Here is an 18750-nt window from a genome sequence, read left to right on the forward strand (position 1 = left end):
CTAAGAGAAAGGAAGGCAGCCGTATGGATGAGAAGAGAGAAGGAAAAAGGTTTAATGTACATTTTCCAAAGCAGAGAATAATTAAAGCATGTACATCCAGACAGCATAGCAAGTACTTCAAAAAGAGATCACAGCTCTTTGTGCGTCAAAAAGTACACAGAGGCAAGGAACCTTTTGAATGTTCAGTGTGTGGGAAGAGATTCAATCACAATAGCACTCTTCAATGTCATCAAAGAACCCACACAGGGGAGAAACCTTTTGAATGCTCCGAGTGTGGAAAGAGATTCAGTCAGAATAGCCATCTTCAATTGCATCAGAGAACCCACACAGGGGAGAAACCTTTTGCATGCTCAGAGTGTGGAAGGAGATTTAGTCACAGCGGCACTCTTCAACGGCATCAGAAAACCCACACAGGGGAGAAATCTTTTGAATGTTCGGACTGTGGAAGGAAATTCAGTCAGATTGCTTATCTTCAGCTGCATAAAAGAACCCACACAGGGGAGAAACCTTTTGAATGCTCAGAGTGTGGAAAGAGATTCAGTCAGAGTAGCCATCTTCAGCTGCATCAAAGAACCCACACAGGGGAGAAACCTTTTGCATGCTCAGAATGTGGAAAGAGATTCAGTCACAGTGGCACTCTTCAACTGCATCAAAGAACCCACACAGGGGAGAAACCTTTTGAATGCTCAGAGTGTGGAAAGAGATTCAGTTACAGTGGCCATTTTCGAAAGCATCAGAGAACTCACACAGGAGAGAAACCTTTTGAATGTTCAGAATGTGGAAAGAGATTCATTGATAGTGGTACTCTAAATCTGCATCACAGAACCCACACAGGGGAGAAACCTTTTGAATGCTCAGAGTGTGGAAAGAGATTCAGTCAGAATGGCACTCTAAAACTGCATCAGAGAACCCACACAGGGGAGAAACCTTTTGAATGCTCAGAGTGTGGAAAGAGATTCAGTTACAGTGGCCATTTTCGAAAGCATCAGAGAACGCACACAGGGGAGAAACCTTTTGAATGTTCAGAATTTGGAAAGAGATTCAATCAAAGTGGCCATCTTCAACTGCATCAGAGAGCCCACACAGGGGAGAAGCCTTTTGAATGCTCAGAGTGTGGAAAGAGATTCAGTAACAACAGCACTCTTCAGCTGCATCAGAGAACCCACACAGGAGAGAAACCTTTTGAATGCTCAGAGTGTGGAAAGAGATTCAGTCAGAGTGGCACTCTTCACCAGCACCGGAGAACCCACACAGGGGAGAAACCTTTTGCATGCTCAGAGTGTGGAAAGAAATTCAGTCGAAGTGTGTCTCTTCATCTGCATCAGAGAATCCACACAGGGGAGAAACCTTTTGCATGCTCAGAGTGTGGAAAGAGATTCAGTCGAAGTGCATCTCTTCAACTGCATCAAAGAACCCACACAGGGGAGAAACCTTTTGAATGCTCTGAGTGTGGCAAGAGATTCAGTCAGAGTGGCACTCTTCACCAGCACTGGAGAACCCACGCAGGGGAGAAACCTTTTGCATGCTCAGAGTGTGGAAAGAGATTCAGTCGAAGTGCGTCTCTTCATCTACATCAGAGAACCCACACAGAAGGAAAACTTCTTTGAATGCTCAGAATGTGGAAAGAGTTTCAGTTGGCATAGATATCTTCAACAAATCAGGCCCCGAAAGAGCTCCTATTAGGCCTCCAAGCAACTGGCTGTCATCTGCTTTCTTCTCCCTCTCTCTCTTGCTTCCTTCTGTATCACAGCTTGCTTTTCAAGGCTTGCTCAACTGCACAGGAACTACAGAGTAAAACCTCTTTTCTCCATTGGCTGAGGCTCCTCCCTTGGGGAGGAAGAGGGGAGAGTTAGGGCTGCCTTTGCCAGGCTGGCTCAATCACACAGCAGAGCTACAGAGCCAAGTCTCTCTGCCTTCTATTGGCTGGGGTCCTCCCCCTCCTGGTCCCCTGGGGAAGGAAGGAAAGAGCCAGAGCTTCCTTTGCCCAGTTCTCTGGATCCCATGGGAGAAATACAGAGAAAGCACCTTTAAGACCAATAAGTGCTAATGTTTTAAGCATGTTTTATGGGGGGTGTGGCGTCACGAGCCAAGGAAATGGATGCTTGAAAACGAAGCTCCGAGGCTACCCCCTGTAAATCTAGTCACCAAAGCGCCCGGCTTTATTTTTTCTTTAATTAGTATGGGAAGAGTTGACAGACAAAAATCCAGATCAAAAAGAAATCCAAAAGGCTCCATCAAGGATTATTTCCCAAAAGGGCCCAGGTCTACAGCCTTGAGAGCGTCATCTATTTCTGCAGGCAAAATGGCGTCGGGAGGCGGGAAAAACACACCGCACAACCTAGCGTCTTTCAGATCCAAGGCAATGGAAGCTTTTAAGAATTTAGAACAGAATATGACTGATAAAATTTCTGCTATGATCCAGCCACTCTGCCCAAATTGTGGAACTTAAAACATCCTTAGAAAAAGTGACAGAGACAGCCGATTCTGCTTTGAGCATGGCTAGTATGTCTCAAGATGACGCACAGTACTTTTATAAATGGGACAAATGGGCTACAGATAAAATTATCGTGCTTGAAAACCAATTAAAATGGGGAATGTTGAAATTCATAGTCTCCCTGAGAACTCAGCCTCTCCTACTGATTTAAAGGCTCTTATTTCTATGTGGTTAGCAAAAACAATGGGTTTTTCAGAGTCTGAACTCAGCGCCTTAGAAGCAGCTTACAGAATCAGTCCCATGCATAGGCAGAAAGCAATGGTGCCCAGAGACATTCTAGTCTGCTTTTCGTCGAGCCCCATTAAGGATAAACTTTTGCATAAAGCCCGTGCTTCAAACCCACTTACATAAATTAGGAGATCACACTGTGCAAGTCCTACAAGAATTGTCATCGGAAAGTCAGAAGCCGTTGAAACCAATTATCAAAATTCTAAACAAGGAAAACTTTAGATATCACTAGTTTGCTTCATATAAATTGCAAGTCTCAACTCAAGAGCAATCTTTTTTGGCTGGTGATCTTGACTCCGGAATAAGCATTGCTACGAGATTTTAATCTCCCCATTCCTACCGGTCTTTTGGAAGCAGCTTCTCAAGATCATCCATTATCTTCAGACACTAGATGGCGTTGTGTATCTGTGAACCACACTAATCATCCTGGAGCTCCTAGATGTTAAGACGCTGGAGCTGTTTCTATGCTGAAAATCGGTTGTTTATTTTCCTAATGAAGGCAGAAACGTGACTTTACAAGACTTGCTTAAGTTTAATTTTGACTTTTATGTTCTTCTTTTACATGTATACCTCTAGATTTTTAAGCCTTTATTACTATTACTACTATAATTTCTTTATACAGTTTTCCAGTGGACACTTGTGGTTGTAGATTCATCCTAAGCAATGCCAAAGGTTTGGGCATTATCAGCTTGGTGTCGTCTGTCCTGTGTTTCTTTTGAGGTATGTCTGTGGAAGTATGTTGTGTCTACAAAATGATATGCATTGCATTATGGGGAACAGTTCTAGTAACTCAGTTCTAGTAATTCTGAAATTCCTTTTTCTTTGTTTAATTTGCTGGATGAAATTTTTTGTGGAAGAATGTGACTGCAATGTCTGAAAGGTGATGGGTTCAGGAAAGTGTGGTTTTGAGTGTGTTCTTTAGAAATACGATGTTTGCTATTGCTTGGATTTGAGTGGTTGTAGTTTTGAATGGGAGATATGTATTGTGCGGTCTGGTAGACTTACAGTGTTGCATAATCTTGTTGTTTTAATTAAATTTTAGACCTTTGATCCAAATATTAATTACTGATGTTTGGGTGTGTATGTTTGGGAATGATTGTGTTCCGTTTTATAATGAATTCTTGGAGTTCCATCTTTATGTGTTTTAAACAATTTATTGGTAGCATATGGTTACAAAGCTTATCTATTTCTTAATTTTTTCTTTTTTTTTCACATTAACCCATATGACATTTCCATCCCCCCTCCCTCCAATGTTGACTTCCCCGAGGTTATAAGTTCAAATCCATACTAAAGGCACTTCTGACTGCTCAAAGTTCCGTATATATATTCTTACAACTAAAAAAATGTCCAATATTTCTTTACTTTCCAAGTTTTCTGCATATATCCTTTAAATTTTCTCCACTCCCTTTTGAATATCTCTAAATCATAGTCTCTTAGTGTTCTGGTTAATTTGTCCATTTCACACCACGATAAAACTTTCATGGTCCATTCCCATTTCTCTGGTATTTTTTCTTGCTTCCAAAGCTGCGCGTACAAGGTCCTAGCAGCTGATAACAGGTACCAAATTAAAGTCCTGTCTTCTTTTGGGTATTTTTCTAATTGTAATCCAAGTAAAAACGTCTCTGCAATTTTCTTAAAATCATAGCCCAAAATTTTGGTGATTTCTTGTTGTATCATCTTCCAGAATTCTTTCGCTCTTTCACATGTCCACCACATATGGAAGAAAGAACCTTCATGTTTTTTACATTTCCAACATCTATCCGACATTTTCTTACTTATCTTAGCCAATTTTTTCGGAGTCATATACCACCTATACATCATTTTAAAACAGTTCTCCTTAATGCTTTGACAAGTTGATATCTTCATTGAGTTCTTCCAGAGGTGCTCCCATGTTTCCATTTGTATTTCTCTATTCACATTAATTGCCCATTTGACCATTTGAGACTTTACTACTTCTTCTTCTGTAGACCATTTCAATAATAACTTATATACTTTTGATATCAATTTTTCATTGTCACCTAACAGGACTCTTTCCAGTTCTGTTTGTTCTCGTCTAATCCCCTCTGATTTTATGTCATTTTCCATCAAACTTTTAATTTGTTGCATTTGAAACCAGTCATAATTGTTATTTAGCTCTTCTGAGGTTTTTAATTCAATTTTGTCTCCTTGAATCTTAAGCAGTTGGTTATATGACATTTCTCTTTTTTCTTCAGAATCAGCTGTTATTTTTATTACTTCTGCTGGCACTATCCATAATGGTTTTCTCTCGTCCCCGTATTTCTTGTATTTTATCCAAGTATTTAGTAATATATTTCTGACATAGTGGTGAGAGAAAAAAACCATCCATTTTATTCTTCCCATAGTACATGTATGCATGCCAGCCGAATCTATTTCCGTGAGCTTCTAACCACAAAGGTTTTTTGTCTAACAGCATTATCCAATCTTTTATCCATGTCAAACAAACTGCATCGTGGTATAGTCTTAGATCGGGAAGTTGAAAACCTCCTCTCTCTTTGGCATCCGTTAAGATCTTCATCTTTATCCTTGGTTTCTTTCCGGCCCAAATGAAATCAGAGATTTTCCTTTGCCATTTGTTGAATTGTTTTGCTTCTTTTACAATCGGGATGGTTTGAAACAAATACATTATCCTTGGCAAAATATTCATTTTGATTGCAGCTATCCTGCCCAGTAAGGACAAGTTGAGTTTATTCCATTTCATCAAATCTTTGTCCATCTTACACCACAGTTTTTCATAATTGTTTTTGTATAAATCAATGTTCTTCATTGTTATCTCTATTCCAAGGTACCTAACTTTGGTTGTGACTTCACAACCTGTCACCTTTTGTAGTTCGTTTGTTTTATTTGGTTGCATGTTTTTACAGAGGAATTTCGATTTCTCCTTATTTATGTATAATCCTGCTAGTTCTCCGTACTCTTTTATCTTAGCTAACAGCAGTGGTGACACTTGAACCGGATTCTCCATTATGAACACTATATCATCTGCAAAAGCTTTATATTTATAAGAGAATCTTCTAATTTTTAGACCTTCTATTTTTTCATCTTTTTGAATTTGTTGTAACAAAATTTCAAGAGTCATTATAAACAACAATGGTGATAGCGGGCATCCTTGCCTTGTTCCTTTACTCACTTTCAATTCTTTGGTAAGGTCTGCATTTATACACAATTTTGCATGCTGATCTGTATATATTGCTCTTGTCATTTTTATAAATTGTTCCCCTAAATTAATTTTTTCCATTACCGCAAACATAAAGTCCCAATTTAAGTTGTCGAAGGCTTTCTCTGCGTCAACAAAAAATAAGGCCACTTCTTTTTCCGGGTGCTTTTCATAGTATTCCACAACATTAATAACAGCTCTTACATTGTCCCTTATTTGTCTTTTAGGAAGAAATCCCGCTTGGTCTTTGTTTATAAAGTTGGTCAGGTATTGTTTCAGTCGCTCTGCTAAAATTCTTGTATAGATCTTATAGTCATTATTCAACAATGAGATTGGTCTATAATTTTTTACGTTTGTGCTATCTTTATCTTCCTTAGGAATCAGAGAGACTACAGCTTCCCTCCAGGTCTTTGGGATTTTCCCTTCTTCTCTTATCGTGTTTAACAACTTCAACAGTTTGGGTGTTAATTCATCCTTAAGAGATTTGTAAAATTTTGACGTGAATCCATCTGGCCCTGGAGCTTTACCCTCTTGCATTGCTTTTATTGCTGCTTCTATTTCAATTTTCTCTATTGGGTCATTTAATATCTTTTTCATATGTTCCGTCAAAGGTGCCACCTGAATGTTTCGTAGATACTCTTCCACTTTTTCTTTACTTACATTCACACCCTTGAATAAATTTGCATAGTATTTAAAGAATTCTCTTTTAATTCCTTCTTGATCCACTACTGTTTTCCCATTTGCCATGATTTTATTTATAGTCTTATTTTCTTTCCTTTTTTTTAATTGCCAGGCCAGGTATTTACCAGGTTTGTTTGCACTTTCAAACGATTTCTGTTTCAAATTTTTTAAATTCCATTCTAGTTCTTTATTCAGCAAATGTTTAACTTGGGATTGTAATATCGTAATTTCTTTTATTAATTTTTTCTTCCCTGGTCTTTTTTTTAAGTCCTTTTCTTTTTTATCTATTTCATTTTGCAGTGCTGACAGCCTTTCTTCTCTTGCTCTTTTGTCTTTATTATTCAATGTAATTAATATACCCCTCATTACTGCTTTATAAGTGTCCCATACTGTTGGATATTCCATATCATCCGTTTCATTTATTTGGAAGAATGCTGCAGTCTCCTTTTCTAAGAATGATACAGTGTCTTTATTTTGTAGTAAATCCTCATTAATTCTCCATCTTCTTGATTTTCTTTGCAATTTTGTTGACCAGCATATTGGATTATGGTCCGCCCAAACCTTTGGAAGAATCTCAATTTTTTTTGTTATGAGGCCCAAGCCTTGGGAACCCCACAACATGTCAATTCTGGAAAAAGAATTATGCCTTGCTGAGAAAAATGTATAGTCTCTTACCTCAGGGTTGAACTTTCTCCAAATGTCTTCTAGATTTTCCTGTTTAATCAACTCAAAGAAAGAATTGGGCAGCTTCCCTTCTTTATCATTCTTCTTTGGACTTGATCTGTCAAGGTTGTTTTGTATTGTCCCATTAAAATCGCCCATCATCAATACCTGGTCATAAGTCTCTTCGTCCATTTGTCTATTTATGTCTTTAAAGAATTTGTCTTTCGCTCCATTGGGTGCATAGAGTCCTAGTAGTAACGTTTTTTTCGCCTCTATCGTCACCTCAACAGCAATATATCTTCCTTCTTTGTCTTTAAAGATTAATTTTGGGTCAAGTTGTTCTTTAATGTAAAAAACCACCCCTCTTTTCTTTTGCTCTGCTAGTGAAAAAAATTCCAACCCCAAATTTCTATTCCACAAAAATTTACTGTCCTTGCGTTGTATATGAACTTCCTGTAAACAAATTATATTACATTTTTGCTTTTTAATCCAATGAAATGTTCTCCTTCTTTTCTGTGGTGAATTTAGTCCATTTATATTCCAAGATAGTAATTTGTACTCCATTATGATGTTGGTTCTTTATTTTCTTCAAAAAAGCTATGCATCTCTTGTTCGCTTCTTATTGTAATCCTTTTGCCATTTTGTTCAAATCCAAGACCCTCTGGTATTATCCATCTATATCTTGTGCCCTCTGCACGCAACTGATCGGTTAGCTTCTTGTACTTTTTCCTATCGCTGATCACTTCTCTTGGTAGCTCTTTCATTATTTTAACTCTGCTCCCTTCTATTGCCCAGGCTTTTTGGTACCCTTTCCTCAAAATTTTCTCTGCCACCTCTTTTGATCTTAATCTTATGACGATGTCTCTTGGCAGACCTTTATTTTTCGCATAAACTGAGTTGACTCTGTAGGCACCCTCCAACATACTCTTAAATCTGTCAGGGTCTTCTTCTATGTACTCAGTGATGATATCCACCATATAGCCTTTTAAGTCTGTATCTTCTTTTTCAGGTACCCCTCTTAGACGCACTTGTGACTCCAGCAACTTACAGTCGTGTATTATGACCTTTTCTTGAATTTTTAGCAAGGCAGAGGCCTGTGTATCCACTTTCATCTCTACCTCTTTCACTTTATTTTGAGTCTCTTCCTTAAAATTCTCTATCTCCTTCTTAAGGTCTCCAACTTCTTTTTTAATATCTTTTTTTATTGCCAAATGCAATTTGTCCATAGCTTTTAACATTTTTGCCTCCAGAGCGTCAAATTGAGACTGCATCTTGTCAAATGATTGGGCTCTTGCACGTGTTGTTCTTTCTACTGACATATAAAAAATCACCAAACCTTAAAAAAATCCCCACATAAAATTTAGCATCCAATCCAATAGCTTAGAGCCAGTTCTTTCAGATGAGACTAGTTTCGTTTTTCTCCCTTCTTCCTGAGCAAAGATATTGAATTTTAACAATTTTGACAGTTTTTCTCCCTTTTAAAATGGCAATCGTTATTTCTCTATGGTACAGTTCCAGCCTAGAGAGGTCTCTCTTCGTCTTTCTTGATCTGAGTCTTGGACTCAATTCCTTCCTAGTTCAAAGGTCGGATGTCACAGCTCTTGTTGTCCTTATAGGCTCTGATTTATTGTCCAGCCCCTTTTAGTTTCACTTCCTGTCACAGCTTAGACTGATCTCGTGTCTAGTCTCACAGTTTTTTGAGCTGCATGAAGAAACCGCAACCACAAAAATTCACAACAATATGTCTTTTCTCCAAAATATCTTTGAAGGCAATTGTTTTTACGGCGTTCAGTTTTCACAAGCTGAATTCTTTTCCTGCTATGCCCCCACTCAGCTCAGTTCATTCTAGGTTCTGCAGTTTATGGGCATATATACACGGCAACTCTCTTTTCTTTCTTCTGCGTCACCAGCCTCCCATTGCCAACTTTCACTCTTATCTTGAAGGGTTTTTTTTTTTTTGCTGTTGTTCACATCCAAAGCCACAGAGCTCAGCTTAACAAGGTAAAAGTTTTTTTTTTTCCATTCAATTATGCTTTGCCTTCGTCTGTTATTAATCCACTCAGTGTTTAAACTATATTCAAAGTCTCTCAGAGTGAAGATAAGAATGATGAGTCTACCTTTTAGATGTTCTCAACTCCCCCGGCTGCTATTTTCTTGCAATTAAAATCAGTCCTTCTAGAGTGCTTGGATTCCGACAGCCTTAAGTGACCGAAGTCACTTTAGAGTCACTGCAGACGATGGTTGACATTCCATTGCCGGACATCAAGAAATGAAGGAGTCAGCTCCCTGACTGCTCCAGTTCGATATCAACAGCATTAAAGGAAGATAAGTCGTCTTGGGTTAACCCTTGCCTAGGGTTAATGAGCATAGACCTTATCAGGGGTCTTTAATACCCTGAACAGTGACAATAAAATCCCCCTCTGTTAGGGAGCTGCAGACTGTCTTCCAGCCAAACAGGAAGTCCGTCGGAGTTCCATCTTTATTAAAAAAATTGTTTAGCTATATATCTATGAGATTGTTTGGATGCAAGTATGAAAGTGGAGAGTGTATGGGTATGTATATGATTGCTGTTGTTTTAATGTAATAGGTGTCTGTTTGTTGGTTTTCCCTCTTTCCTTTGTTCTTCTATTCTTTATCAATTTTGGGCCGTTTTTGGGATGAGGTTTAGGCCTCCTCCTAATAACTGGCTAATTTTGGTGATGAGAGTGGGAAAAGGCGGAATTCGACATATGGTGGCAGTATGAGTATACCTATAATCAGTAATTACAACTCAGTGGGAAAAGGGGGTGGATTCTAATCCGATAGGCTTTTGATTTCTCTCGTTCACTGATCTAATGTTGTATTATTCATGTTCCGCTAGAAAGTTATAATGAAAAGTTTTATATGTTTGGCATTGTTTTATTTCACTTGCAAAGTTCTAAAATGCTGGGTTGAAATTGCTTGCTGCAATCATATTAGGGGAGGGGGAACGGAGTTTTTCAGTTCTATGTATTGCTCCAATTAGTTGCTGTTTTCACCCAAGTGGCGTCTCTGGTAGTGAGGCTTCCAATCTACACTGTTACAGAAGTTTTTGTTGTTTTGCCAGAATTGGATTAACAAAGTTGGTTGGAATGTTGGTGACTAGTGATAGTAGATGCTAGATGACTGGTGTTGGTTAATGTTAGTTTTTGTTTTGGGCAGCATGAATGTACGATGTTATTTCGCTTTTTGTTCAGAGTTGTTTGCAATCTCTGACATGCAGCTCTTCCTCATAGGCTTGACTTACAGTCTTCAGAGTATGCTTTTCGCTGATTCTTCGGTATTTCATACTGACACTATGAAATGTAAAAATTATAACGAACCTACATTTTTCTTCTTTCAAATATGGCTGATTGTCAACTGAAATTTTTATCTTTGAATTGTAATGGGCTAAATAATTTAATAATAATAATAAAAAAAATCCGAATAGCCTCTGCCATTTCCCATCAGTATCCTGAAATAATTTTTCTGCAGGAGACTCATCTTAAGGGTACCCAGCCTAAAGTTTTTCAATCAAAATTTTTTGCTTACCAATTTCAGGCTCATGGATCCTCCAAAGCAAGAGGAGTGGCCATTTTGATTAGTAAATCAGTCCGTTCACTCTTGAAAACACTTCAGTTGATCCTAGTGGCCATTATATTTTTATTAACGGGGTTCTTAATGGTCGTCCCTATACTCTGGCATCAGTGTACACACCAAATGAAGGGCAAATTGCGTTCATTGAAGATACGTTCACAAAACTCTAAAATTTTCATACAGGCCCTATCATTTTGGATGGGGATCTTAATTACGAAGTCAATCCCTCTGTTGACAGATCCCAAACAAGCCTTTCACTTCCCTGTACTACTCCTAGATCTCAACCACGAGGTTTGAAACTTCATAAAGATTTAGCTAAAGTCTTCCATTCTTATAACCTGTCTGCCATTTGGAGATATAGGCACCCGACTGAAAGGGACTACACTTTTTTTTCTTCTCATCATCAAACCTACTCTCGAATAGATTTTCTCTTAGTTTCGGACTCTATTCAGAGAGCCAGTTTGGTGTAGTGGTTAAGTGTGCGGACTCTTATCTGGGAGAACCGGGTTGGATTCCCCACTCCTCCATTTGCACCTGCTAGCATGGCCTTGGATCAGCCATAGCTCTGGCAGAGGTTGTCCTTGAAAGGGCAGCTGCTGTGAGAGCCCTCTCCAGCCCCACCCACCTCACAGGGTGTCTGTTGTGGGGGAGGAAGGGAAAGGAGATTGTGAGCCGCTTTGAGAATCTTCGGATTATTGTCCTTCCAAAGAAAGGTAAAGATTTGTTAGATCCTAGTTCTTATAGACCTATTTTGCTCCTTAACTGCAGTTATAAGATCTTCACGGCAGCCCTGGTCTCTAGATTGAACACCTTCATAGGGAATTACATTCATCCTGACCAATCCGGATTTATTCCAAATCGTGAATTGATGGACAATACTAGAAAGGTCCTAAATATTATTCAATACTGCAGGAAATTTAATATCGAGTCTTCTTTTATTTTGTCTATAGATTTTGAGAAAGCCTTTGATTCAGTTGAAGTTTCTTATCTTATTACTTTATTGGAAAAAATGGATTTTGGTCCGAACTTTATTAAGATTATTCGTGCTCTTTATAAATTCCCTTCTGCTATTATTAATGTTAATAATTTAGATTCAGATGAATTTCAGCTTTCCAGAGGCACAAGGCAGGGGTGCCCCTTATCTCCTTTGCTTTTCGCGATTGCGATTGAACCCCTAGCTAATGCTATCCGTAATACTCCCAACTATAGTAGGCATTCCCATCGAAAAGCAATCCATTAAACCAGGGGTGGCCAATGGTAGCTCTCCAGATGTTTTTTTTGCCTACAACTCCCATCAGCCCCAGCCATTGGCAAAAAAAATGTGGAGGCCTACCGTTGGCTACCCCTGATCTAATTCATTAAATATTCAATTGCAAACTCAAAATTTTTTGTTTCGTTGGTACTTGATACCAAAGAGGCTGTGTCATACCAGGCCAAACCAATCCCCCGTGTTTTGGAAGGATTGTGGCAGAGAGGGCACATTCATCCACTGTTGGTGGACTTGCCGAGTGGTGAAAACTTTTTGGTCCGAGATCTTGAAAAAAATCAAAGACATCACAGGCTATAGTTTATCCTTAAGATTGGAACGTATATTGTTAGGCTGCTGGAAAAGGTATTTCTATCACAGCTTTTAGCAAATCCTTGATATCTTTTTTACTTGCGGCAGCTAATATGGTGCTAGCACAGTCAGGGAGATCGCCTAATTCCCCTTCTGTAAAAGTCTGGCATGCAAAAATTTGGGAGGTATATGCAATGGACATGATAGCAGATAGTTTGAGTTGTGTAACGGATTCTGAAAGTAACAATTCTCCACGCTATAAATGGCTCCCCTTTCTTGAATTTTCTTTTGGCCACTCGGACTCTGTGCGATCTTACATACCCTGTAGATACTTTGACATTATTAATCTAATGTAATCTGGATGAGGCAATATTGAGCGTAGTTTCTCTAATGTACTCGACGGCCAAGTATGAGTTTTCTTTTGGCCATTCTGTTATATGCTATATATATATGCTGGGGGGGGTGGTTATTATTATTATTTGGTTTTGTATATTATTATTTCAATGTGTTCTTTTTCATTTCTGGATTATGGACTAGAGATATATCTATGGAATACGTTGTATTTGCTTTTATTACTTTCAATAAAAATGTTGACTTTTTTTTAAAAAAAGCATGTTTTATTTTAATATTGTTTTCCTTTAAAAATTCTTTAATAGTGTTTGTGTCCTTTATAAAGTTTATATCTCTGCTACCTAATCTTAAATAGTTACTGACATGGCCTGGCCCGTCAAGGTCCCATTTATGTCATAACAAATGAGTTTGACGCCCTGGTTTAGCCCATCAGAAGAGCTCTTCTAGAAAGCTTGAATGTACATGGAAATTTTGCACTAAGCCAGGAAGAAACGTTCGAAATGTTCAGACTATGGCAGGAGCTTTAGCCATGTCAGAAGCCCTCAAATACATCCCACAATCCCACATGCTGTTAAAGGGACACCGTACTTTTCCCCTCCAGGCAGTTGGCAACCCTGGATTAACTGTTTCTTTATGAATCAGAAAACTCCAGTAAGGAAAAGACAGAGCTCATTAAAGAAATTACTATTTGTTGCAGGTAAATCAGAGTTTGTGAATTCAGAAACTCCAGTTGGGGCAAAATGTCACTTTTGAAGTGTGTGCGCACCCTTAAGCTGCTACCTGTCGGGTTCTGTACAGTGGTCATTAATGAACACTCCATTAAGTAAGGACATTTATTAAGCGATTAACCAGCTGCAGCACACATGATACTTTTTGCTGAAACTGAGGCAGGAGGCTTCAGTTCCCACAGTTATTTTTTATTTATTTATTTTATTTAGAATTTATATCCCGCCCTTCCCACAAGTGGCTCAGGGCGGCTATAGGTTATAGGTTAGGGTCCCTCCGTTATACATCCAAAGAGCAAAGCGCCGAAATCTGCCAATAGCTTTCCCCTCCATTCCCCACCAACAGCCCAAGCCCCCGTTGTAACAGAGAAACGAAAGCATACGTTCTCTGGGAATGAGATAACAGACATTGGTCTTGGTGCCTCCTATTCTCACTTGGCCACCCAATGAGAAGGGAGCACTCCCTGGAGAAGATCCTGATGCTGGGAAAGACAGAAGGCCAAAGAAGAAGGGGACGGCAAAAGAGGAGTTGGCTGGACAGCGTTACTGATATAACTAACACGAATCTGAGCAGACTTTGGAGGATGGTGGAAGACAGGAGGGCCTGGCGTGACTTGGTCCAGGGGATCGCAAAGAGTCGGACTCGACTGTGCGACTGAACAACAACTGGATTCCCAGGGTGGACCCAGTTACATTTAAGGTATAGACATAACAGGCATATAAGAGCTGAGCAGGACTCTGAAAGGTTACATGGAGTCATTTGCTAGACTAGCAATTAAAACATGGCAAGAGGCACTCTTGACACTACCTGGAATAAAATGTCGTTGGGTGTCCAGATGCCCCTGGACTCGAGCACTGTCACGCAGTTGGTCTTCCCTCAAAATCAATCCAGAAACTCCAGTTGTGGCAAAATGTCACAACTCAGCTATTATGGGAGCTGGATGGAGCACGTATAGCAGGGGTGGGGAACGTCAGGCCAGAGGCCGTTTATGGCCCTCGAGATCACTTGGTCCGGCCCTCGGGGATTGCTGGGCCGAGCCGAGCCACATGTAGCCTCCCTGGGGCCTGACTGGCCAGCGAAGATCGCTGCAGGGCCTGGAAAAGTAACGGTCACAGTTCAGGTAAGTTGCCCCCACGTTTCTTCCATTTTTTTCAATTTCTTCCCCCCATTTCTTTATTTCCTTTAATTCCCCCTTCCCTGCTTTCTTTCAATTTCTTCACCCCATTTCTTTGTTTCCTTTAATTCCCCATTCCCCCCTTTCTTTCAATTTCTTCCCCCCATTTCTTTGTTTCCTTTAATTCCCCCTTCCCCCCTTCCTTTATTTCCCTTTATTTCAATTTCTTCCCCCCATTTCATTGTTTCCTTTAATTCCCCATTCCCCCTTTCTTTATTTCCCTTTCTTTCAGTTTCTTCCCATTTCTTTGTTTCCTTTAATTTCCCCTTCTCTCTTTTCTTTATTTCCCCTTTCAATTTCTTCCCCCTATTTCTTTGTTTCCTTTAATTCCCCCTTCCCCTCTTTCTTTATTTTCCTTTCTTTCAATTTCTTCTCCCCATTTCTTTGTTTCCTTTAATTCCCCATTCCCCCTTTCTTTCAATTTCTTCCCCCCATTTCTTTTGTTTCCTTTAATTCCCCCTTCCCCCCTTTCTTTATTTCCCTTTCTTTCAATTTCTTCCCCCCATTTCTTTGTTTCCTTTAATTCCCCCTTCTCCCCTTTCTTTCAATTTCTTCCCCCATTTCTTTGTTTCCTTTAATTCCCCCTTCCCCCTTTCTTTATTTCCTTTTCTTTCAATTTCTTCCCCCCATTTCTTTGTTTCCTTTAATTCCCCCTTCCCCCTTTCTTTATTTCCTTTTCTTTCAATTTCTTCCCCCATTTCTTTGTTTCCTTTAATTCCCCCTTCTCCCCTTTCTTTCAATTTCTTCCCCCCATTTCTTTGTTTCCTTTAATTCCCCATTCCCCCTTTCTTTATTTCCCTTTCTTTCAGTTTCTTCCCATTTCTTTGTTTCCTTTAATTTCCCCTTCTCTCTTTTCTTTATTTCCCCTTTCAATTTCTTCCCCCTATTTCTTTGTTTCCTTTAATTCCCCCTTCCCCCCTTCCTTTATTTCCCTTTCTTTCAATTTCTTCCCCCCATTTCTTTGTTTCCTTTAATTCCCCATTCCCCCTTTCTTTATTTCCCTTTCTTTCAGTTTCTTCCCATTTCTTTGTTTCCTTTAATTTCCCCTTCTCTCTTTTCTTTATTTCCCCTTTCAATTTCTTCCCCCTATTTCTTTGTTTCCTTTAATTCCCCCTTCCCCCCTTTCTTTATTTCCCTTTCGTTGAATTTCTTCCCCCCATTTCTTTGTTTCCTTTAATTCCCCCTTCTCCCCTTTCTTTCAATTTCTTCCCCCATTTCTTTGTTTCCTTTAATTCCCCCTTTCTTTATTTCCTTTTCTTTCAATTTCTTCCCCCCATTTCTTTGTTTCCTTTAATTCCCCATTCCCCCCTTTCTTTATTTCCCTTTCTTTCAATTTCTTCCCCACATTTCTTTATTTCCCTTTAAGTGTGTGACCTAATATGCTAATATTAGGAAATGTGGTCTAATATGCCTGGGCCTAGGCATTTGCCTAGGGCGGCGGGCAGGTGTGTGTATGCTAAATTAGGCTCTCCCCATGTGACTTCAAATAGAAAAACAATTATTTGCATAGATTTTGCTGGCCTGAATCATTCTCCCTCGGCAGAGCACTGTTTTTAAATGGATAGTTTTGTATGGCCCGCGAATGATGTTATAAATCTCCAAATGTCCCTTGGCAGAAAAAATGTTCCCCACCCCTGATGTATAGCAGTGGTTCCCAACCTTTTTCTAGAAAACAATATTTCCAGGGACCGGGGGGGGGCATTGTTGGAGTTTTTGCCACCATCCCCCACCCATACCCCTGTCCCTGCCCCCCCGGAGGGTCTGTAAGTGGGGGGTGGGGAGACAGGGGCTGCTGCTTCTGCCTCCCCACGTCTTTAAAAGAGGGGTAGGGGGAGGTTGTTCCCACGCTCCCCCTTCTGCTGGCCTTGGACTGGGCAGATGAAAGAGGGCGTCTGGCTTCCTTCCGAGGCTGGTTCTGCAAGGGGAGGCAGCTTTGGAGCAAGGCCGTGCTGCCTCTTTCATCCACGCAGGTTCCAGACGAGCAAAAGGGGTGGTACAGCCCGGATGCTATCAGACCGTGTACCGGTACTGGTCCCCGGCCCAGTGGTTGGGGACCTCAGATGTATAGGATCTCCACAGTCTCTCCACTGGCTGCCCATCAGTTACTGGGCTCAATATGAAGTGTTGGCTATTACCCAGAAAGCCCTTCCTGGCCTCGGACACTTGTAATTGCCAGGCTGCCTCTCCCCCTCTGTGCCCCCACAACAGCTCCGCTCCTCTGGGTGAGGTCTTCCGCAGGTGCCAGCCTGCACATGGGCAAAATGAGCAACTGCCCATACACCTGTTGGGGAGCAGCCTGCCCGAGGAGGTCAAGAAATTACTGAAAACTGAATTTATCAAGAGAGCTTTTCTACGCAGGCAGGAGACTCCCAAGTGTCCAAAATGACTCACAAAGTTAAATTGGAGGAATCTTTAGAGACTGTGGTCTGTGGTACTGTGTTTAGCTTAGTGAATCTAGGATCCTGCAAAGTAAATTTTGTATCATTTAATACGTCCTGTTAAGATCAACGCTTTGCTTCAGCTGTGATTTGAGACCCAGTTTGGTGTGGTGGTTAAGTGTGCAGACTCTTATCTGGGAGAACCGGGTTTGATCCCCTGCTCCTCCACTTGCACCTTCCGGAATGGTCCTGGGTCAGCCATAGCTCTGGCAGAGGTTGTCCTTGAAAGGGCAGCTGCTGGGAAAGCCCTCTCAGCCCCACCCACCTCACAGGGTATCTGTTGTGGAGGAAGAAGATATAGGAGATTGGAAACTGCTCTGAGTTTCTGATTCAGAGAGAAGGGCAGGGTATAAATCTGCAGTCTCCTTCTTCTTCTTTAGATTTCTGATTTGTTCTACAACCCAAATCCTTTTGTGTTGTTTATTGAATGCCCCTTCTTGTTGATTCTGTGGACTCCCATCTCTGACTCCTTTCAAAGAGGCCTGCCATTCAAAAACCCTGAGAGGCAAGAAGGACTCCTGAAGCATTCCTCAATAATGATACTGACTTGGCTAAAGATCAGGGGTGGCCAAACTGTGGCTCTTTCACACATATCGTGTGGCTCTCGAAGGCCCCACCGCCCCATCAGCCAGCTTTGAGAAGGCATTTGTCTCTTTAAATCACTTCTCTAAACCAAGCCAGCTTGGAGAATGCATTTACAGGTAAAGTTGCTTTCTTTCCACCTTTCCCTCCCTCTATTCTTCCTCCTTCCCTCCAACATCTGGTGTTCATGTTTTGTGGCTCCCAAAGACCTGACTTGTATTCTATGTGGCTCTTACGTTAAGCAAGTCTGGCCACCTCTGCTATAGATTAGGATTTACTTTGGGTCCCAGATTTGGAATTCTTTGGAAAAAAGTCTTTGTTGCCTAATAGAATGAATTATAGGACATTCCTCAGTTCTTAATACCCAGCATATTATGTACTGTTTTTGTAAATTGTTTCCTGTATGCATCCACTGGTATAAGCTGGTTCTTTGTATGTTAGATTTATAGTTTTATTTATTTTCCTTATGCTCCTTCTGTATCTGATTAGATTAAAAAAAAAAAAAAAAACCACTGCTTGAACAGTCCCTGTTTCTTCTCTGGGCTAATCTTTCACCCCCTTTGGTTTCCTTCCTAGCTTTCTGTTGGCTGACGAGGTGTTAGAGCAACCCCAGCAAAATTTTCTACCTCTGGAACCGGAGAGCAGATTTTCCCGGCGGGGTTGGCACTTAAAAGGCACCTTCAATCTCTTCTTTCATTTGCTTCTGCGCCCGGCAGCTAGTAAAAGGTTAAAGCAGACAAGGCAGCGCTGCAGTTCCTAGAGAGGATACAACAAGGAGGAGAGAAAGACTGAAGTCCTCCAACGTCCTCCTTGTGGGATCTGGCTTTGTTTGCAGGAGAGCTGGAGGAAGCCGGACTGGAGGGTGCCTGGATGGGGAAAGGGGGGGGGTGGCTGGGAGGAAAAGCTGCCCCAGGCCGGGCAGCCCTGCAAGGGGAAACAGCTGTGGGGCTGCCTGCCTGGGATTCTGGGCAGAGATGTGATGCTGGAGGGGGCATCTCAGAGTGCTGCTGCCCCCCCCTCCACAGGTGGGTTTCAAGGATTAACCCTCCCCGCCTCGTTTGTAATAGGAAAAACCTTCCCTCCTTC

At 40.7% G+C, this 18750-nt stretch overlaps 1 protein-coding gene across 1 annotated transcript in view; it reads left to right on the forward strand.

The window, feature by feature from the left end:
• LOC132574402 (uncharacterized) overlaps positions 1-1607 on the forward strand; it is a 69763-nt gene extending 68156 nt beyond the window's left edge. The window contains exon 10 of the mRNA XM_060242764.1: positions 477-1607. Within this exon, the coding sequence (XP_060098747.1) occupies positions 477-1607 (1131 nt within the window). The remainder of the gene's footprint in view (positions 1-476) is intronic.
• Positions 1608-18750: the final 17143 nt, after the last annotated feature.

Source organism: Heteronotia binoei, chromosome 6, assembly GCF_032191835.1.
Source record: "Heteronotia binoei isolate CCM8104 ecotype False Entrance Well chromosome 6, APGP_CSIRO_Hbin_v1, whole genome shotgun sequence".
NCBI classification, from domain to species: Eukaryota; Metazoa; Chordata; class Lepidosauria; order Squamata; family Gekkonidae; genus Heteronotia; species Heteronotia binoei.